The sequence below is a fragment of the Martes martes genome (assembly GCF_963455335.1).
Source record: "Martes martes genome assembly, chromosome: 10".
Lineage (NCBI taxonomy): Eukaryota > Metazoa > Chordata > Mammalia > Carnivora > Mustelidae > Martes > Martes martes.
Genome location: NC_137898.1, coordinates 63858041 through 63881293, shown reverse-complemented (window position 1 = coordinate 63881293; position 23253 = coordinate 63858041). Strand labels below are relative to the sequence as shown.

Sequence of the window (23253 nt, the reverse complement as noted above, 5' to 3'; positions counted from 1 at the left end):
AGGTCGTCAAGCTTACTGATGTTTTCTTCTATAATGACTGATTTGTTGTTATTCTTATCCAGTGCGTTTTTCATCTAACATTGTAAGTTTCATAACTAGATGTTTGATTCGGGCCTTTTTTTCCCCCTTTTGTGTGGAAAAATATGGACTGCTTCATGAATCTGTGTGTCATCCTTGCACAGGGGCCATGCTCATCTTCTCTATATTATTCCGGTTTTAGCATATATGCTGCCAAAACAAGCACTATTTGGACCTTTTTAAAAAAATATCTTCCATATCTCTACTTAACTTTTTGAACATACACAATACAGTTTTAATTAAAACTTTTACAGTTTTAATAGCTGTTTAGTAACTGTTTTATGTCTTTCTGATTCTAACATGTCTGTCAGTTAAGTCCTTTTTGATCTACTGCTCTTATTTTTTATTTATTTATTTTTGATTTACTGCTTTTTGTCTCCTCATTACAGGTTATGATTTCTTGCTTCTTGGCATATATGCCAGTCTTTGGTTAGATGCCAGACAGAAAATTTTACCATCTTGGATATTATTAAGCTTTGTTTTGGTGTGCAGTTAAGCTATTTGAAAACTGTTGGAACCTTTTGGGTCTTGCTCTTATGATTTGGTGAGTGGGGCCGTCAACTAGTCTAGGGCTGGTTAACTTCCACTACTGAGGCAAAGCCTTCCTGAGTACTTTACCTAGTGTCTTGTGAATTTTGAGTTTTTCCAGTCTGGCTTGTGGGAACGGGTACTGTTTCCAGCCCCAGGCATTGTTTCCTCTAATCTTTCTGGATGGTTCTGTCCTTGGCCTATGATAGTTTTCCCACACGCATGTGCTGGGCTCCACTTTATTTTCCTCCTCTTCCTGCTATGGCCTGGACAATCTCAAAGTTCCAAGCAAGGCTATTGATAGGGTTCACTAAGTTTGTTTGCCACCTCAGCGATCGCTGTCTTTTGTTGTCTGATATCCATGGTCTTGAAAACCATCCTTTCATGTGGTTTCTTTTTTTGGTGGGGTTTTTAGTTTTATTTTTGTTTTTGTTTGTTTGTTTGTTTGTTTTTAGTTGTTTCAAGGGGGAGGGTAAATCTGGTCCCTGTTTTTCCATCTTGGTCATAGATATATTTTATATGTGGTAAGCACTACTTTTAAGGAGTTATTGGTGTTAATCAAATAGATTGGTAGGCAGCTAAAGGCATTTTTTCTTATTTAGCTTTGCTTGTCAGCCACGTCCCCCTACCTGGGAAGGCCACAGGGGAACATAGTTGTTGTGTTGATGAGGTGAAGGGACCTTCCCCCATGTGGATGGGAGGGCCCCAAAGGTCAGGAGTGACCCAGCAGATGAAGTTCAGTGTTATTCCAGGTGGTTCTGGACCCCTTCCTATGCCACTTCTCCAGATCCAGCTGATTGTCTAGCATCATACCCTTCTCTTGGGTGTAACCAAATTCATGCAGGCCCAGCCCTATCATAGTTTACCAAGAGAGTTCTTGCTCTTTGAAAAGCTCCTTCAGAGTTAGTTTCTGGTGAAACAGCTAAAGAGCGTCATGGCTTTGAAGCATACAGTTTTGAATAAAACAAAGAAAAATAATCACATTATACTATGTCATCCTATTATAGTTCGAAAGGGTACATTTCCATATGCTCTCATGAACTTTCTTATGCAACTTCCATATGGCTTTTCAGTAGTGCTTGAAGCACACAAACAGAAAATTTGTTCAGATCTAAAAATGTTTTTTGCTCCATATGGCTTTAAACAGTGGATAAAGTAGACCTTCTTATATACTGAAAGTTTTATAGATTTCTGGCCACTAGGTGGTGATATTGGCAGTCCATTACAAGTGAGCTTTACCTACTTTATACATTTATTACTGGAAGCTTTGACAAATAAGTAAACAATTTAAAAATAACAAACAGAAAATCTGAAATTAAAAAGATAATATTTTAAGCAAGCAAAATGATATTTTAAGTGGTTGCAAATAACGAGTTTTAGCACTGTTGGTTATAGGTACAAAGGCAGGTAATTTTTGAGTGCTATAAATTCGCTTTTTAATTGTGAAGTCCTGGAAAATATAATCCTGATAATTCTATATTGTTACCCACTTGTATGTATAACACTTAGGATTGAATTGAAATCACAGAGTACTAAAGGGCATATTAAATAGTTTTATGTTATTTAGTATTTGGTACTATTTCTGTGACTTACTACTTCAGACTCCCTAAAAGACGTTAAGACTTAAAATCTAGGGGCACCTGGGTGGCTCAGTGGGTTAAGCTTCTGCCTTCAGCTCAGGTCATGATCTCAGGGTCCTGGGATCGAGCCCTGCATCAGGCTCTCTGCTCAGCAGGGAGCCTGCTTCCCCCTTTCTCTCTGCCTGCTTTTTCTGCCTACTTGTGATCTCTCTCTCTGTCAAATAAATAAATAAAATCTTAAAAAAAAAAAGACTTAAAATCTAAGAGTTTCATGCCTTAAAGTATCCTAACTTAAAACTGAGGGTTGGGGTGGGGGGGATTGGGTGAGCCTGGTGGTGGGTAATAAGGAGGGCATGTATTGCTTGGAGCAGTGGGTGTGGTACATAAACAATGAATTTTGGAACACTGAAAAAAAAATGAAATAAAATTTTAAGAAAAGGTACTGTTCTAGGTGCTATTTTTTCCTAATATCTCTAGATTAGAAAGTCATTTTTTTGGTTTGAGTATCAAAAATGTTTTGTGTATAAGTTGGTTTGTTCATAGAATTGACACATTTGCTATGTACTACAACTTGGATATCTAGAATCCTCAAGAATGAATTATTTAGAAAAGCTAAGTTTCTCCCATAACAGAATAGTTAGGCACAGTTTTTTTTCCAATTTCCAGTGGAGGTTATCCTAAAATATATTACATATTTCCCTGGCTTCCTAATTGAGCCAGTAGAAGAGTTTGCCCTTTCTTGATGAGTCCAGATTCTTCATTTGAGTATCATATTTTTCCCTCTTCTGTATGGCAAGGCCCTAGAAGCCCATCAGTGTGTATTCTTTTCCTCTCTATTGAATGACCTCAGACTATTGTGTCTTCAAGTTCCTGTGACTGCTTCTTACAGATTTTTTTTTTTTTTGTCTTCCTATCACTTTTTTGCCAGTGGCTAGCAATTGTTGTCATGTTTCTTTCTTGTTGATTCTGATTTAATAATGATGCTTACTTTGTGTGAATGCAAAAGAAAAATACAATCCATGAGATTTTGAGTGATATGCATGGGCCTTAGTATGTGAGTTTTATAACTTTCAGATACTCGGTGTCTTTTTTTTTTTTTTAAAGATTTTTATTTATTTATTTGACAGATAGAGATCACAAGTAGGCAGAGAGGCAGGCAGAGAGAGAGAGAAGAGGAAGCAGGCTCCCTGCTGAGCAGAGAGCCCAATGCGGGGCTCGATCCCAGGACCTGGGATCATGACCCGAGCCGAAGGCAGAGGCTTTAACCCACTGAGCCACCCAGGCGCCCCCAGATACTCAGTGTCTTATAAAATATCTGGTTCTAAACTGTGTATGAAAAACATTTAGATATTTAGAGGTGGCGGGTAGAATCGGAAAAATTGGGTGAGTAGGGGTGCCTGGATGGCTCAGTCAGTTAAGCTTCTGCCTTAGGCTCACAGGGTCCTGGGATTGAACCCCATTCAGGGTCGGGGGTGGGGGGTGGAGGGGGGGGGTCCTGGCTCAGCAGGGAGTCTGCTTCTCCCTCTGCCCCTCACCCCGCTCATGCTTTCTCTCTCTCTGTTTCAGATAAATAAATAAATCTTAAGGGAAAAAAAGAAGAAAAGAAAAATTGAATAAGCATGTACTTTTATTTTTGGCTCCTTCTCTGGCCTTCCTGTCTCGAAGTAGGGACCTCTTTGCTGTAGGATGGGATGAATACCTGACACCACTACCCTTGTGGAGGCAGACAGTACTCCCCCACTCCTGGCTGTTTATTTTCCTTTTTATTTTTCTACTTCCCTGTCTACTTGCTCTTTTTTGGATTTTGTTCTCTGTGCTTTTTTATTCTACTTTTGGACTCTTTTCTTTATAGCTTTTGGGGGGAATGTTTTAGACTTTGATATAAGCCTTCTAGCAGCATTAAGGCTTAAAAAGCTGATGACACCTTTTGAAAGGTTTAGCATTAATTGAGTGTTAAGAATAATTCCTGCTGCTTGAGTGATTTTTTTTTTTAAGCCCATATAGTTATTTTCATAAGATTTGCAGTTTTGTTTCTTGTGGCAATTGACCAGTTCTAACTTTGGCAATTACATTTAGCCGTTACATTTTCTCCTCCCTCTCCCCCTCCCTCTCACCACCCTCGTTTCCTTTGGATTTTTCACTTCCTTTCTTTGTTTACTGCACTCCTGCTCATAGTTGCCTGTATTCATGTGGAATAAATGATTCATGTCCATAATTCTGGCTCCTAGGAGATAAAAATTTTATGCAGTAATGTTATTGATTATATTTCATTCGTTCTCTGTAATGTGCTTTGTGTGGCACCTCTAGGTTCATAGCTCCCAGGTTAAGTACATATTTGAATATTTTCTGAGACTCCTAATTTATAGTTTGAATATTTAATCAGTCTACATCATAAGACAAGTTGTTAACTGGGTACTTTGTATCAGATCCAGAATACTTGAATTCCACCTTTTTAGGAAGGGAGAGGCCAATTTGGGAGGCGGGTGGTGTAATGCACTGAGACATTTTACATTCCCTCAGTGATAGGCACAATGTGGCAGAGATTAAATGTGCATGTATGAATTCATTGCATTGATTTCAAGACCAAAATTTTTGTGTGAAACACTACTATTCTGCCTCTGCACCATAAGTTCACTTGAGTTCCCTCTGTGCCCACCTGCAACATTTACACCGAATACAACCTTTTGCCTACATCCATAGTTAAAATTAAAGAAGCATAACCTTGAATTTGCTGGGTTATTTCAGTCCTACTAGCAAACAGCTTTTGTGGTTCACTAATGGAAATAGCTCAGACTTTGGAGCGGAAGAATTGCAGTTGGGCGCCTCAGTAATGGATGGATTTGCTGTTCAGAATCTTCCTTGGGGCAAAGGAAGTGCACTGCCTATGCCATGTGTAGTGTACTGTGCCATCAATTTAATGACAGACTTCCTAAAAATCATTTCAGCCTTTGTTGCTATTTATTTCTTCAGTCCCTGTTTGTCAACTTTCTTCTCCTTTTTGGTGGTTTATGACAATTGGGGGTCTCATTCCAAAATGACAACCCAGCTTCATATTGATCACTTTGTAGTCCCTTAGCAGTGTGGGTGACATCATTGTGCATTTGCCTGGAGAGAGTGTGTGTGTGTTGAATCACTACCAGTGTGTTAGAGAAGTGGGAAGAAAAAATATGCCAGAGAGATCCTAAGGGCTTGGGTTCCAGTCCTGGCTCTCTCTGCCATCAACTATTTGTGTGAATTTTTCTTTAAGTCTCTCTGGGCCTCAATTTCCTTATCTTTGAAATCATGTTGGACTAGAGAATGTCTCAGTCAGTTCTTGATTTAAAATTCAATGTGCTTCTCTGCACAGTAAAACACTCAATTTGATATCTTATTAGTTACACTTGGCGGGCTAGAGATTTGATATGGCATTCTCTCAGTGCTTTTTTAATAGTATAATCAGTTATATGTTCTTAGAATTGTTTTATATACAAATATGCTGAAAAAGTAGTTTTTCTTTTCTTCCAGGACAGTGGCTTTGTGCATATTCATACTCCAATAATCACATCCAATGACTGTGAGGGGGCTGGAGAACTGTTCCAAGTTGAAGTAAGTTTTGCTTCCCATCTTGAAGGATAGGTTGCTCTTTGATATTCTTCTTTGGAGGGTTTGCTTTTTTTTTTTTTTTTTTCCTAACAGTTATGTGGATAAACCATAACTGGATCTTGAAGATTTGTCAATAGTAATCCTTAAAGGACAGATATAGAAAATTCAGACTTCTCTGATTTCCTGTCCTACTGGCTATATTACTGACATTGTGACTGAAAGGAATGAATTTTTATATTAGTACTCCATTTGCTTTCCTTAGGTAACTGTGAATTGGTGAACTAGAGAAACTTGAAGAGATTAATAAAGCTTTTCAGATCTTTTTCATGCACATTCAACCCACAGTTGATATTTTTGGATGTAAGTCATATTTTAAAAAATAAAATAAGACATACATGTGCATATTTTCTTTTCCAATGTCTTTAAAGAACACATTTATTTTATAATAAATTATTTATATTCCATATACCTCATGAAGGCTCTGATTTTAATTCTTTGTTCAGCAATAATTTTTTGAGTTACTGGTATATGCCAGGCATTGTTAGCTTTCCCTTGTTGCACATTACTTAAAAGTTACCAGTTTTTCTTACTTTCAGGCAGTTGAAAGCCTTTCATTTACCAATTTTACAACCTGTTTAACATCATTGGCCAGTAATATAATAATGGGCAGAGAGAAGTGTGTGTTGATAAATGGTCCTTTTTGTATTTCTTTCATTTGTTCAGTGATTTCTTTATCTCTCAGAAGTCAAGGTTCTTATTTATACATCTGGGTGATTCCATCAAACGACAAGACCAGTGTATAACTGCTCTGTTCTGGTGCAGTACGTTTGGACTCTTGATAATGATGCCTGCTCTTCTTATTATTGAACAAAGTATTCACTGGGAGAAGTTGTCCCGATGTTTGGAAGTCATTATTCAAAATGATAATCAAATGCTGCCTGTATTCATCCATAGTTTGAAGAAATCTTGTTAGCCTTCTACAAAAAACAGAATAAAAATGCTTTGTTGAACATTTAAACTGGGAGTGTTAGCATCTGTAAATGTGAGTTCAAAAAAGGCAGCCAGTGATAAAATAACAATACATAAATTGTGAAAAACATTCTCTTCTAGGCATTTATGTTGTTTATTTTCTCTTTGCACCTTAATAGTCTTCTGAATGCTGAAGTGAGAAATTTCATAATCCCTTAATCTAAACCACTGAATATTAAAAAGGAAATGACAGGAAAGGAAGGGTATAATTTAAAGGAGTTTTACAAATAAGAAAATAATTATTAAAGAGACCCAAATTAAGCAAGTAAAAAAAATCTGTTACAGACCAAAATAATGATACATTTGGAGATAACTACTTTGCTACCAGGGAAATCCCATAAGCAAGTCTGAAAGATTACAGTATGTGTATTTGGCCTTTAAACAACAAAAGGCAAGTTACCAGATAACTATAAATATAGAGGAAAGGAAAAATACTTATTTCTGAAGCTAAACAAACGAGAAATGTTCAATGTTTGTACCCTTTCAGGGCCAGGTTGAGGAATTTCATATTGATGGAATTAGACTTGCCTATTCACGGTATCAGAAAGAAATGCTTTTGAATTTGTTGGTCCTAGGCTTCTGCAGTCAGGCTCTACGTCAGATCTTAGCAATTTGTGGCTTTTTGCTATGACCTGCTTTGTTGCTTTCAGAAGTTTGGTTTAGAAGACTTGTCTTCTGCCCCTGCCAACCCTCTATCCTTTGAAAGCAGGACATTCTTATTCCCACCTCACACACTCTGTACAGTACTTCCATTCTTCATTGTGTAAATTTTGTCCTGACTGCATTTAAAGATATTGGGGTTTGAATCTTGGTACCCTGCTGTTAGGAGGAAGTGGAGTTTCATATTTAAATTATTCCTTCTCTTGGGGGGTATGAGTGGCTCAGTTGGTTAAGTGTCCGACTCTTCATTTCTGCTCGGGACATGATCTCAAGGTTGAGAGATTGAGCCCTTAGTGTGGAGCCTACTTAAAAAGAAAAAATACTAGGATGCCTAGTACACCCAGGTTTGAGGGCAGCAGTAAAAGGCCCTCTTGAAATGCACAATAAAAACATAAACTTCTCTAATACACTGTTGAGAAGTGATAGCATGTTCCATCATTTTAGTTTCCCGTTTCTTCATTTCTGTTTCCTGCTTTAAGACTTGGGATATTTGTTAAGGCTTGGGTACTAATGAACACATATGTAGGAAATTGCATTAAGGCATGCATATGTTATTTAGCAGACATTTATACCATCTGTGTTCAAGATGCTAGCTTGTCTCTGAGAAGATAAAAGAGATTAAAGGCAAGAATTAGAGATTATGGTAAAAATTAGCTGTTGATGGAACATAAGATGAAATTGCTTTATGTATATATTTGAGCTTACAGTATTAACAGTTGCAAGTGGTATGGAATCTAGAGGAAAATTAGGTCAGTGAGGATTGACTTGGGCAGGAAAATCTTCCAAATGAATTTGTGGCTGGGGTGTAACCTAGGGAGGATACTCCCAGTAGGAGAACTACGTGAGCAGAGTCAAGCAATTGAAATGAGTGTGGGGTTTTCAATGGACTCTGGATGGACAAATTAGAAGGTTCATATTGGTGAATGATAAGAAATAAAGTTGGAAGGCTCTAGGAACCAAAAGATGGAGCAGGTTTAAAAAAAAAAAAACTTTGTTGAGATATATTTACCACTTAAAATACAGTTCATGGTTTTTAGTATATTCACAAGATCCTGCAGCCATCAATCACTACAATCTAATTTTAGAGCCTTTTCATCTCCCCAAAGTGAAACCTGGTACCCATTAGCAGTCCCTTGCCATTCCCCACCCCTCCCACCCACCTCCCCTCAGTTCTAGATACCACTAAACTACTTTCTATAGATTTGCCTTTTGGGGAGCATTTCATATAAATGAAATCATACAACATATGGTCTTTTGTGTTTGCCTTTTTTTTTCTTAGCACAATGTTTTTGAGGTTCATGTTGTAGCATTTATCAGTCCTCTATTCCCTTTTATATTCAGCTTGTATACTTTTGTGTAGATGTACAACATTTTGTTTATCCATTTGGCAGTTGATGGATATTTGGATTGTTTCTACCTTCTGGCTGTTATGAATAATGCTACTATGAACATTTGTGAAAACATTTCAATGAGCATATGATTTCATGTCTCTTGGGTGGAATTGCTGAGTCATATGGTAACTCTGTGTTTAATATTTTGACAAGCTGCCAAACCACTTTCCAAAGTGGCTGCATCATTTTATATTCCCACCAGCAATGCATGAGGGTTCCAGTTTCCCTACATCATTGCCAACCCTTATTACTGCTCTTCTTTTTTTTTTTATTATAGCCATACCTATAGGGTATGAGATTGTATCTCATTATGAGTTTGCTTTTTGCTTTTGAACATTACAACTTACACATTTGAGCTTTTCAAATTACATTTCTGTTATGCCAAAGTGTGATAGATAAATGGTCTCACATTATGAAATTAAATTAAGCTGAGAAAATCTAATAGTAATAATTCATATAGTAGGAACATTATTCAAGCCTTAGAATTTATACATTTAAATTCTTTTTAAAGCTGAGAGTGAACTGAAAGTGTAAGCCTGTTAAATGGAACCCAAGAAGACGTGTAATTTTATTTCTGAATCTCATACTGTGAAGAGTCTCATACTAAGATTCTCATGCTGCATCTCATTCTGTATGTTGAAGTTTGGCATTAGGTTGGTTGGTTTGCATGTGTGTGTGTGTGGCTATATATGTAACAAAATTTCCCACTTTAGCCATTTTTAAATGTACAATTCAGTACTATTAATTATATTTACAGTGTGGTACGACCATTACCACTCTCTATTTCTTAAAACTTTTTCATCACTACAACAGAAACTCTATAGCAAAAATTCTCCATTCCCATTACTCCTTGCCCCTAGTAACCTCTAATCTACTTTTTGGCTCTATGGATTTCTTGTTCTGGGTATTTCATATAAATGGAATCATACATGATACTGGCCTTTTGTGCCTGTCTTCTGTTGTAGCATGTATCAGAACTTCCTTTCTTTTTATTACTAAATAATATTATGTTGTGTGGGTATACCATATTTTGGTGAACCATTCATTGATAAACATTAAGTTGTTTCTACTTTTTGGTATTATGGTAATGCTGCTGTGAACATTTCTGTACAAGCTTTTGTTTGAACACTTGTTTTCAGTTCTTTTGAGTATATACCTAGAAGTGGAATTGCTGGGTCATATGGTTATTCTACGTTTAACTTATTGAGAAACTGACAAATTTTTCTCCACAGTGGCTACACCGTATTATATTCCCACCAGCAATCAATGTATGAGGGTTCCGCTTTTTTTTTTTTTTTAAGATTTTATTTATTTATTTGAGAGAGCGAGCACATGCCTGCAAGCTGGGGGTGTTGGGAGAAGAAGAGAATCTGCAGACTCCGCACTGGGCAGAGCCGGATGTGGGGCTCAATGCCACCACCCTGAGATCCTGACCTGAGCCGAAATCAGGAGTCAGATCCTTAACTGACTGAGCCACCCAAGCACCCTGAGGGTTCCATTTGACTGCATCCTTGCCACTGCTAGTTATTTTCAGTCTCTGATTAGGGCCATTCTAATGGATGCAGTATCTCGTAGTTGGCTTGGTTTGCACTTTCTTTTTTTTTTTTTTAATAAATGCTCTTTTTTTTTAAATTTGATAGAGATCACAAGTAGGCAGAGAGGCAGGCAGAGAGAGAGGAGAGAGGAGAAAGGAGGCTCTCCACGGAGCAGAGAGCCCGATGCGGGGCTCGATCCCAGGACCCTGGGATCACGACCTGAGCCGAAGGCAGAGGCTCTAACCCACTGAGCCACCCAGGTGCCCCTGGTTTGCACTTTCTTAATGACAAAGGATGTTGAGCACCTTTTCGAGTGCCTGTTGGTCATTTGTATATCCTTGGAAAAATGTTTAAGTCTTCTGTCAATGTTTTAATTGTCTTGGTCTTTTTGTTGTTGAGTTAAAGGAGTTCCTTTTCTATTTTAGAAACCAATCTATCCCCTGCATCCCCCTAGCAGTGTGAAGCCTCTGATTATGCCCCTGGCTGGCACAGTCTTGAGTACACCCACAGTCACCTAGAGGTGGCATTGATTCTGGCCGGGATCTCTTTGGCTGTCTCTTTTCCAGACCACACCCAGCTCTGAAACTCCACTAATTCCAGGCTGATGGCTCTATTGTTTCAACAATATTCACAGACGGATCCAGTCAAATTCAGGCTCTAAGGTATATTTCCCAATGTCAGTGTTTGAAATTTACCATGAGCCCAAAAGGTCTCCTCCCTGCTGTCTCTCAGTTTCTCTCCAGTAGATTAGCTGGTCCACAGGGTCTACAGTTTGTCTTTTATCACCAATGTCCAAAGTCTCCCATTTGCCTTTCAGCATTTTTTTTTTAAAGCACCCTTTATGTTTGAACTCTGTTGTAAATGAAGACAGTTCCTCTAAAAAAGAGATTTGAGGAAGTATTTTGTGGCCTGCTTCTATCCCCAGGCAAAATCTCTGATTTTGCTCTAGTGCTGGAGGCAGGGACAACGGACACTTCTCTTTAAGTGACATCCTGAAATAGGAACAGAACTCAGTGGAGTGGATGGCTGCAGCCCTAGATTTCCTAGGCTTGTCTCGCCCAACCCCATGAGCCTGGACAGGAAATCAGGGACTAGTATTCTTAGTGCCTTGCCCAAGGTAGAGCCTCCTTCTGACCGGCAGCAACTGGGCAAAAGAAGGGAGCCCCTACCTCGTGGCCGCACTCACCCAGAACTATGCTTCAGCAGCAGGTAGCTATGGACAAGGTGAGAAATGCTGGCATGCTCCCCCTCCTGCTCAGGTAGTCCTCTGACTCGGAGCTGGGGTTCCAAAGAGCCCTCTGGGCAGAATTGCCCTGCCCCCTGTTGGGGGCACTGGGCTCCATGGAATATTATTCAGCCATCAGAAAGGATGAATACCCACCGTTCACATCAGCATGGATGGAACTGGAGGGGATTATGCTAAGTGAAATAAGTGGATCAGAGAAAGACAATTATCATATGGTTTCAGTCATGTGGAACATAAGGAATAGCCTGGAAGACCATAGGGGAAGGGAGGGAAAATTGAATGGGAAGAAATCAGAGAGGGAGATGAACCATGAGAGACTCTGGACTCCAGGAAACACCTGAGGGTTTCATAGGGGAGAAGGGTAGGAGTATGGGGTAGTTCTGTGATGGGTATTAAGGAGGGCAGGTGCTGTGATGAGCACTGGGTGTTACACACAATTAATAAATCACTGCACACTACATCAGAAACTAATGATATACTGTATGGTGGCTAATGGAACGTTAGGGGAAAAAAAAAGGGCCCTCTGTCCTTGGCTGTTTTAGCAGTCTGGAGTGGAGTTTCTGTCATGCTGAGCTTTGATGGGGAAGGGAGAGGGAGTGGGTTGTCATTCAAACACCACTTGTCCTTACCAAGTTTTAGTAGATTTTCTTGAATAGATGTTTCTTCATTTGTTGTGTGTCCTTAGGACCATTTTCAGGGACTTCGAATGGATAGGGTGGGGGGCAAGGGTGTGTTTTTATTTTTTAACTTTATTTAGTTTCACTGATGAGTGGATCTGCAGAACTCCCTCTCTGTCATGCCAGAGGTGAGAGTTCTAAAAAGAAAAAGGCTGGTCACCTTGGACTACTTATTACCACAACAATTCTCAATTTCCTTACTTGTAAAATATGATTGCCACAGTGCTTACAGGTTGTAAGGATTAAGTGAGATGACACATGAAAACTTAAAACTGCTATTGAAAAATAAATGTGCATATGATGTAAGCACTAAAACTTTCTCTTTTACAAATTGTTGTGCATTCTAGAAATGGTAACACGAAGTTACTGGACCTCAGGAATTTGGGTGCTTGTAAGTTTTTATGGCTGAGTTATTTACAGCACACATCATTTCTGCTTGATGTTTGCACTTTTTAATATTCTTACCTGTTTCTTTTAAACTTTTTAGCTGTATGAGGGCTAACCCAGGTCAAACCTCTTATCAAAATAGCTTCTTTCGGGGTTCCAAAGTGGCTCAGTTTGTTAAGCGTCTGCCTTCAGGGTCCTGGGATCGAGCCCCACATGGCCCCTGCTCAGTGGGAAGCCTGCCTCTGCCTCCCCCACTCCCCTGCTTGTGTTTCCTATCTCATTGTGTCTCTCTCTGTCAAATAAATAAATAAAATCTTTTTTTTTTTTAAGTAGCTTCTTTAGCTGACTTTAAGCTTTTCCTTCTTCCAAGTCCTGTCACCCTTGTGTTCAGTTGCTATAGCCTCTTTGGACATTCAGTTGTTCTTTTCAGTTTTGTTTTTGTTTTTGTTTTTTTACATCTATTTTTTCCTTATCTAGATTGCAAGCTTCTTACGGGAAACTGTTACCTGACAGTGGTGGGACACTTGGATACTTGTTGATTAATATTTTCTGTGGGCTGTTTTGGCTTTGCAGAACTTTCACCCTTAAAAGATCAGTCCTTTTCTGTTGAGGATGTTTATTTCTGTTAAGGAGGTTCAGTTTCTGCATGTAAAAAAGGCCCTGGGCATATCTAGGAAAATAGATGAGACTCATACTAGTGTTTGACTGTGCACGGGGCCTACTGTTCTTTATGCTTTGAATTTTTAATCATCTGCTTGTATTGCTTAAAAACAAAAATTATATGTAAAAGTTACACTGTTCAAAAGTTACAAAGGGTGTAAAGTAAAAAGTTAGTTTCCCTCCCACCCCTTACTCCCAGCTAGCCTGGTTCTCCTTGCATAGGCAGTCACTATTGTCTTTTTCTCTAGAGAGTTTGTACCAACTTTTATTTCTGCCAGCAATATGTGTGGGTGCTGTTTCTAATGAATCATCTTTCAGAATGTGTTACCAAATGTTTTAACTTTTCTTCTCCAATCTTAACCAGATATATTATTTTTTTAATTAAACTAATTAAAGAGGAGAAAGAAAGAAAATGCCACACTAGATTAAGAGAAGTGTATCTGTTTTCAAGGGCAATGAGAAGATAACTGACTTGATACCATGTTTTTGTTGCTTCCACTGTGAATTGAGAATTTTGTGAATCAGCACTGTGGTTTGGAAAAAAAAAAAAAATCCCTCAGACTGTGAACCGATACAACCTGTTGCTCCTAGGTCTTATTTCGAAGACTGAGCTATTTTCTTCCATCCTACAGCATCCACCAAGTGGAGTGCATTCTTAAAATGATTTAATCCCATCAGCCACACAACTGGACTAAAATTGTGCTATTTGCTTCATCCTGTAAATATTTGTTAATCCTCCTTTCTTGTGAAAAGTACTGTGCTAGTGCTATTTGACTTACAAAGTTATTTCCGTTTGGCCTCTCAGCAACATGAATTTGCAAGATATTTTTAAATGGGAAAAACAAAATCCTGCAATAATAAATGCCACCAAAATAATGTGACTTTAAAAGCTAGTCATATTATTTTAGATATTACAAGGATAGATTTTAAGACAAATCTTTAAGAATATAAAAACACTGTGAAATCTGAAGCCAGTTATGCTTGGGTTCATAATTTTCAAATAGTTTTACTTTGATTCAGGTGCCAGCATTTTAATCTGATGATAGATCAAACTAATAACGTCTAATGTTTGTATAGTATGTTAAGTCAAATAATATTTGTATAGTACTTTACTGCCATATATGTTATTTCATTGGTGTTTTTTGTAATGTTAGACCTCTAGACAGGATTTCTGAAGGGAGTAATCCCATTTTATTAGCTTTAAGTAATCCAAGCAGAAAAAGAAAAAGAAAAAACATTTATTGAATACCAAGTATACTTCAGGCACCATGTCAAGTTACTTTATATTATATAATCTTTTCAGCAACCCTTTTAAGTAGGAATTAGTTTGCCTTTGGAAGAGCAGAAGCCATGTGTTTCTTATACATTGTTGTGTAATACCTGACACATCTCTGGCACATGGTAGGTGCTCCATAAATATTTGTTGAGTAAATGATCTTTTATTTTTACATGAGGAAACTGGGCTCAGTTTAAAAACCAAACGAACATATCTGGGCTCTCTATTCTGTTCCATTGATCTATGTGTCTGTTTTTGTGCCAGTACCATGCTGTCTTGGTGATTACAGCTTTGTAATATAGCTTGAAATCAGGCAACATGATGCCCCCAGGTTTGTTTTTCTTTTTCAACATTTCCTTGGCAGTTTGGGGTCTTTTCTGGTTCCATACAAAATTTAGGATTGTTTGTTCCAGCACTTTGAAAAATGCCATTAGTATTTTCATAGGGATGGTGTTGAAAGTACAGATTGCTCTGGGCAGCACAGATGTTTTAACAATGTTTATTCTTCCAATCCATGTGCATGGAATGTTTTTCCATCTTTTCCTGTCTTCTTCAATTTCTTTCATGAGTGTTTTGTAGTTCCTAGAGTGTAGATCCTTTACCTCTTTGGTTAGGTTTATTCCAAGGTATCTTAGAGTTTTTGGTCCTGTTGTAAATGGAATCAATTCCCTAATTTCTCTTTCTACAGTTACATTGTTAGTGTATAGAAAAGCAGCTGATTTCTATGCATTGATTTTGTATCCTGCCACATTACTGAATTGCTTTATGAGTTCTAGTAATTTGGGGGTGGAGTCTTTTGGGTTTTCCATATAAATTATCATGTCATCTGCAAAGAGAGTTTGACTTTTTCTTTGCCAATTTGAATACCTTTTATTTCTTTTTGTTGTCTGATTACTGTTGCTAGGACTTCTAGTACTATGTTGAACAATAATGGTGAGAATGGGCTCCTTATTGTGTTCCTGATCGCAAGAGAAAGGCTCTCAGCTTTTCTCCATTGAGAATGATATTCATTGTGGGTTTTCATAGATGGTTATTATGAAATTGAGGAATGTTCCTTCTATCCCTACACTCTGAAGAGTTTCAATCAGGAAAGGATGCTATATTTTACCAAATGCCTTTTCTGCATCAGTTGAGAGGGTCATATGGTTCTTGTCTCTTCTCTTATTAATGTGTTCTGTCAAATTAATTGATTTGCAAATATTGAACCACCCTTGCATCCCAGGAGTAAATCCCACCTGGTTGTGATGGATAATCAGTGGAACAGAATAGAGAGCCCAGGTATAAACCCTCAACTCCAAGATCAGCTAATCTTCAACAAAGCAGGAAAAAATATCCAATGGAAAAAAGACAGTCTCTTCTGTAAATGGTGCCGGGAAAATTGGACAGCTATATATAGAAGGGTGAACGCGACCATTCTCTTACACCATACACAAAGATAAACTCTAAATGGATGAAGAACCTCAATGTGAAGCAGGAATCGATCAAAATCCTAGAGGACAACATAGGCAGTAACCTCTTCAACATTGGCCACAGCAACTTCTGTCAAGACACTTCTCCAAAGGCAAGGGAAACAAAAGCAAAAATGAACTTTTGGGACTTCAAGATAAAAAGCTTCTGCACAGCAAAGGAAACAGTCAACAAAACAAAGAGGCAACCCCACAGAATGGGAGAAGATACTTGCAAATGACACTACAGATAAAGGGCCAGTATCCACAATCTGTAAAGAACTTTTCCAACTCAGCACCCAAAAAACAAATAATCAAGCTGAAAAATGGGCAAAAGACATGAGCAGACACTTCTCCAAAGAAGACATACAAATGACTAACAGACACATGAAAAAATGTTCAACATCATTAGCCATCAGGGAAATTCAGATCAAAACCACATTGAGATAACACCTTACACCAGTTAGAATGGCAGAAATTGACAAGGCAGGAAACAACGAATGTTGGAGAGGATGTGGAGAAAGGGGAACCCTCTTACACCTTTGGTGGTAATGCAAGTTGGTATAGCCAATTTGGTAAACACTGTGGAGATTCCTCAAAAAGTTAAAAATAGAGTTACTCCATGACCCAGCAGGTGCACTACTGGGTATTTACCCCAAAGATACAGATGTAGTGAAAAGAAGGGGCACATGGACCCCAGTGTTCATAGCAGCAATGTCCACAATAGCCAAACTGTGGAAGGAGCTGAGATGTCCTTCAACAGACGAATGGATAAAGAAGATGTGGTCCATATATACAATGGAATATTACTGAGCTATCAGAAAGGATATATACCCACCATTTGCATTGACGTGGATGGAACTGGAAGGGATCATGCTAAGTGAAATAAGTCAAGCAGAGAAAGACAATTATCATATGGCTTCACTTCTTTGTGGGACATAAGGAATAGCATGGTGAACATTAGGAGAAGGAAGGGAAAAATGAAGGGGATTTGGAGGGGGAGACAAACCGTGAGAAACTATGGACTGTGGGAAACAGAGGGTTTCAGAGGGGAGGGGTGTTGGGGAGAGGGGTGAGCCCAGTGATGACTATTAAGGAGGACACATATTGCATGGAGCACTGGGTGTTATACACAAGCAATGAATCATGGAACACTACCTCAAAAACTAATGATATACTGTATGGCGACTAAATAAAAAAAAATAACAAATAAGAACAAACAAACTTACCAAAGCTACACAGTAAGGGACAGAGTTGTAGTTTTAACAAGATCTGTTTGGCTGTAAAGTAAATGCTGTTTGTACACACCACTTTGACTCCTGAGGTTGGCTTTTGAGAAAAGATACCAAAACTGTAAAGTTTTGAGGTTAAAAATTCTTTATGAAGTAGCAGACTGCTGTTAAGGATGAGTACCACTGTAAAGTAAAGCATCCTTGCCTTTTCTTTTCAGCCACTCTTCAAAGACAGCCTTTATTTTCTTGAGGGAAGGACAGTAATAACATATAGTGATACCTACTCTTGACAAGTATTGCTCTTTTTTGTATATGTAACCTATTAGTAATGCTTAACTCATCTTATTAATTATCACATAGATACCAAATACTACAAGCTACAAATACTACAGTATAAAGCACACACCTGTACTCACTACTAAACTTAAGAAATAGAACACTATTAGTACTTTTGATTCCCCACTTTGTGCTTTCCCCATTCTATCTCCCTCCCTTTTACCATTGTGCCACTTATTTTTTTCTGTGCTTTAAAAAATTTAGTTTTACCACAAGTGTTTGCCTGTAGGCAAAATGTTGTTTCTTTCTGCATGGTTTTCAACTTAATACAGTGGAATTGCACTCTTCCATGATGAGTTGGGTTTTGGTTTTGGGTTTGGGTTTGGGTTTTTTTGGTGTTTGTTAAGTCAGTGTTATGTTCCAGTTCCATCTAAATTGCTAAGAGTTAGGATTCAAGCATTAATATTTTTTAAGGCTCTCTGGGTGATTCCAGTGTGCCTTCAAGAGCATATATGAAATAGTGCAAGTGCATGTTTTTAACTTCATAACTACATAAATCCAGACTTTTGCCTGTGAGAATAATGAATTTAAACTCCTACCAGTAGGGTGTGCTGTTCCATGTCCTTGCCAACACTTGATAATTTTAGAATTCTAAAACTTTAAGAATTTCATGGACATAAAATGGGATCTTGATGTGATTTCAGTTTGCTTTTCTGTAATAAATATTGAGATTGGGAATCTTTTCTTATGGTTATTGGCCACTCATTTCCTCTTCTATAGTATTTTCTATTGTGTTATCTTTTCATATCTGTGTTTTTATATTCTGGATAATATTTACCCTTTTTTGAGGGTACTGTTGCAGATATTTTCTCTCAGTTTGTTGCTTGCCTTTTTCTTTATACTGTCGTTTGATAAACAGTTCGTAGTTTTAATGCTGTCAAGTTTCAGTCCTTTCCTTTATGGTTTGTGCTTTTGAATCATCTTTAAGAAATCTCTGATCTCTATTTGTGCATTACACATATATGTCTTTAATCTACCTGGAATTGAGTTCTGAATGTAATGTAAGAGTCCAATTCTTTTTTAATGGGTAACTATTTCAGTATTATTTATTGAATAGTTCATTAGTCTTCCTGTGATCACTTGCCAGCTTTGTCATAAATCAGGTTTCCATATATATGTGTGTATGTGTGTGTGTGTGTTTCTGTATGTTTTAATCCAGCGGTTTCTCCCTATACCAGTACCCCACTCTCTCAATTCCTGTAGCTCTGAGAAATCTTACTGTGTAGTAAAACATTTCCTACCCTTTCTTAGGAGTTTTCCTGGCTATTTGTGATTCTTTTCTCTTCCATATAAACAAATCAATCACCTTGACAAGCTTGAAAAAAACCCTATTTGTCCTTTAATTAAAATAACAGTGATTCTGTAGATCAATTTGGAAAAACTGGTATTTTTATGGTTTTGAATTTCTATCCCTGGACATGGTATATCACTCTGTATATTTAGGAGTTTTTTGGACCTTTCCAATAGAGTTTAATCATTTTCTTTATAAAGATCATGAATATCTTGTGGTGCCTGGGTGGCTCGTCATTAAGTGTCTGCCTTCAGCTCAGGTCATGATCCCAGGGTCCTGGGTTTGAGCCCTGCATTAGGCTCCCTGGAGCCTGTTTCTCCCTCTCCTTCTCCCTCTACCTGCTGCTCTCCCTCCTTGTGCTCTCTCTCTTTGTCAAATAAATAAATTGTAAAAAAAATTTTTTTTTAAATCATGAATATCTTTTTATATTTATCCCTAGACACTTTATATTTTTTGTAGTTTTATAAATGTTCTGTTTCTCTTTGGAAAGTGCATATTTCAATTACTGGGTACAGCGTTCAATATATGTGTATTAGAACAGGTTATTAAATTGCATGTGTAGATGTAATGTGCTTATTGATATTTAGTATACTTTCTCTGCCCTTTGCTGGTAATTTAAGATCCTCTTGTTTTCCTTTTTTTTTTTTTCTTTTACAGTTTTTGCTCTATGTGTTCATCAGGCCATGTTATTGGGTATACACAAATTTAGACCTATTTGTTGACACAGTCAGTCTTTAGTTATGTAGTGGGCCTTCTTTTTAACTCTGGTTTTTGCCTTATTGTCTATTTTGTTTGATAATAATTTAACCATACAACTTGGTTTTTATCAGTATTTGTTTGGCATGCTTTTTACTGTCATTCATCTGTTTACTATTTACCTCTATTTCTTTTTATTTCATTTTATTTTATTTTTTTGGTCTAATGTTTAAAATGTGTCTGGGAAACAGCATACAGGTTAGGTTTTTAAAAACATTAAATCATTTAGTCTTTGCCCTTTTCCTGTTTAATGTAGTCCATTAATGGTTATTGTGATTGCTTCTGCATTTGGATTTTTTTTTAACTTTTTGTGCTTTTGTTCTTTTTTTTTAAGCTTCTTTTGAAAAAAATTTAATGTTTTTTCCATATCATCTTTTTATGCTACTTATTTAGAAGAAACTGATGGAGTAAAGGAGAAGGGAGTACATAAGGCAGTGATTCTCAATCTTGACCACATATCTAATTCACCTAGAAACATTAAAAAATATGAATGCCTAGGTTCTGCCCCCTGAAATTCAAATTAATTGGTCTGAGATATAGCCTGGCATGGGGAATATTTAAAGCTTACCAGGTGCCATCAATATTGAAAGCTACTGCCTCTGGAGAAACTCTTAAATATATGACATTAAATGTAGACATGGGCTTAAAAAGCTAGGTGATTATGACCAACATCCTTTTCTCCCCATTGCTTTTTGCCTCTACCAACTAGGAGACCTCACTAGTTAGTTCATTTTTTTTTTCTGTTATGCACTAGTATGCCCAGATTTATATTGTGTCATATGTTGAGAATTCCTAAAAAAAATTTTTTTAATCGAAATAATCTGGGGAACACCTGGCTAGCTCAGTCAATGGAGCATGCAACTCTTGCCTGATCTTGGGATCAAGCCCCACATTGGGTGTAGAGACTACTTAAAAATAAAATCTTAAGAAATAAAATGAGCTGGTCCTAAAATCTTTTTTTATCCAGGAGATAAAGCTGACACATGAAATTGTAGGCAGAATAACTAAACAATTGAAGTGGATTTTCTAGGATAATTACACAGAATAATTTGTACAGAATTATTAAATGTCAAATGTGCTTCACATTTTGTTTTATAAGCCTGCTAGGAGAGTTCTCTGACAAGGAGAAATTAGGTGCTAGAGTGATCAGAGATGTCCACAGGATAAAGTAGGCAGTTTGTGACCCTTTTTGATATTTCTGTCTTTGATTTTTGCCCCCAACTTCATCTTTGACTTTCTGCTTACAAAAGAAACCAGACTCATCTCAGGTCCATTTCCAGAAAGTTAAATTGGTAGGCGTTTGGAGAAGGGAGAGAAGCCCCTATGAGAAACACGCCTATAGGGTGAATATAGGGTGAGGCTTATCACTTACTTAATACAATAATTAATTCTTTTTCTCAACTAATATTGAGTACATAACCTGTGCTGGGAATATAATGGTGAAAAAGTACATGGAAGTTTTTTTCCTTTAGAATGTATTTATACTTATAGAATGGGAAGCACAGGAAATAAAATATATAGTATATTAGGTATTGTAGTAACTGTCTAAAGATAGCTCCCTAGTGTACTCTGCTTCCCAATATTAAAACTTTTCTGGTGTCCCCTCCCACACTTCCTTGGGCTGTTTCTGTGTAACCAGTAGAGCAAGACAGAAATGAAGCTTCCTTGACTAGGTCAAAACCTCAGTTTCTGCCTTGTCTTTTGGAATGTTCGCCCTGGGGCAAGCCAGCATCTGTGTAAGAAGACTGACTACCACAAGACCATCATGCTTTGAGCTAGCCCATACTAGTCATGTAGGAAAGTTAAGTGGTATGATAAGATTCCTGGTCAGCGCCCAGCTGTTGGAGCCATCCAAGCTCAGTTACCAGCCTGGTAGTTGAAGAAGCCATCTTGGATATCTAGCCTAGCTGAGCCTTCGTGTGACTTCAGGGCCAGCAGCCATTTGGTTATAACCACAGGTGACACCCCAAGCAAGAACCACCCAGATAAACCTAGGCAACCCACAGAATCATGAAAGATAGCAATAGATACTTATTTTAAGCTATTAAGGTTTAGAGTGCTGTTACTCAGCAGAACAGAAGAGATGTTGATTTGTACAGTGGAATAAATTAAAGTTAAGAAAGGGACACCTGGGTGGCTCAGTAGGTTGAGCATTTGCCTTCAGCTGGGTAGTGATCGCAGGGTCCCGGGACTGGATCCCACATCGAGCTTCTTGCTCAGCGGGGAGCCTGCTTCATCTGCAGGTGCTGCTGCTCTCCCTGCTTGTGCTCTCTCTCTCTCTCTCTCTCTGACAAATAAATGAATAAAATCTTAAAAAAAAAAAAACAAAACTAAATTTGGGCATAAGAGGTTAGGAAGTTGTGTATGGGGCGGAATTCAAGTTTAAATTGGGTCATCAGAAAAAGACTGGGAAGGTCTTTTGGATGTGAGGGAGTGCTTAATGTTAATGCCTGGGGGGATAATATCCTCCAGTTAGAAGGAACAGCAAGTACAAAGGCCCTGTGCCTGGAGCTGCCTTAAGTTTTCAAGAAATAACCGTGAAGGCTAGTATAGATGCAGTGAATGGGGAGAAAATAGCAGGAATTGAGATCAGACTGGTATAGCAGGTTGAGAGTAGTTGCAGATTATATAGGGCTCTGATGATATACTTTATAAGGTACAACACTCTTCTTTATAACAAACATAGGTTGTAATAATCCCTTTTATCTCCTGAAGTGCAATATAGATAATAGATCTTAATTTTAAAAAGAAAATAATACAGTGTTCCCAATTGCCTTATAAAGAAGACATGAGATGAAAGTAATGCAATTTGCATAATTCATTGTATGAATGCTGTGGTATCACAAGTCTAGAATACAAGTAACCATTAGAGTTGCTGACTTTGAGAGCTGTAAATTAGGACTTAAGGAGGTGTGTTATATTAGTGACTTAAATGCCATGAAAAATGTTGCTAATGATGATGAGATTTGGTAATTTAGTAAATAATTCTCTTTTTTTTTTTTAGAGAGAGAGAAAGTAGTGACACAGATAGGGCAGGAGGGACAGAAGGAGAGGGAGAGAGAGAATCTTAAGCAGGCTCTGCACCCAGTGCAGAGCCTGACTTGGGGCTCAATTCCATCACCCTGAGACTACAACCTGAGCTAAGAGTCAGATGCTTAACTGACTGAGCCACCCAGGCACACCTGTAGGGAATAATTCTTGATAGAGTTCTACAGCAAACCAAGTTCTACACCAAACAGGCTTCCCTTGGAGGAATGTATTAATTAGCATGGAGGGTGCCTTCTGGAAAATTCAGAGTATATTTAAAGAACAAAATTAACATAATGCCCATGAATGTTGCATGGGATATTTGAAACTCTGGTATTACCCACTAAACTCCAATAACTCTCCCTAATCTTATGATAATCAGCAGCATTCCCACTAGAAACCTCAGATAAAAGGCTTTGGAGGCCATTGTAAGAATTTTAACTCTGAGTGAGAAAAGTCATTACAGAGTTCTATGCAAAGGTGTAACATAAATTACTTAGATTTTAGTGAAATCATTCTGGCCACTCTATGGGCAAT

At 37.8% G+C, this 23253-nt stretch overlaps 1 protein-coding gene across 1 annotated transcript in view; it reads left to right on the top strand.

Moving 5' to 3' along the window:
• NARS2 (asparaginyl-tRNA synthetase 2, mitochondrial) overlaps positions 1-23253 on the top strand; it is a 124960-nt gene that overhangs the window by 7942 nt on the left and 93765 nt on the right. Inside the window, exon 5 of the mRNA XM_080817450.1 lies at positions 5691-5771. Coding sequence (XP_080673576.1) covers positions 5691-5771 — 81 coding nt within the window. The remainder of the gene's footprint in view (positions 1-5690; positions 5772-23253) is intronic.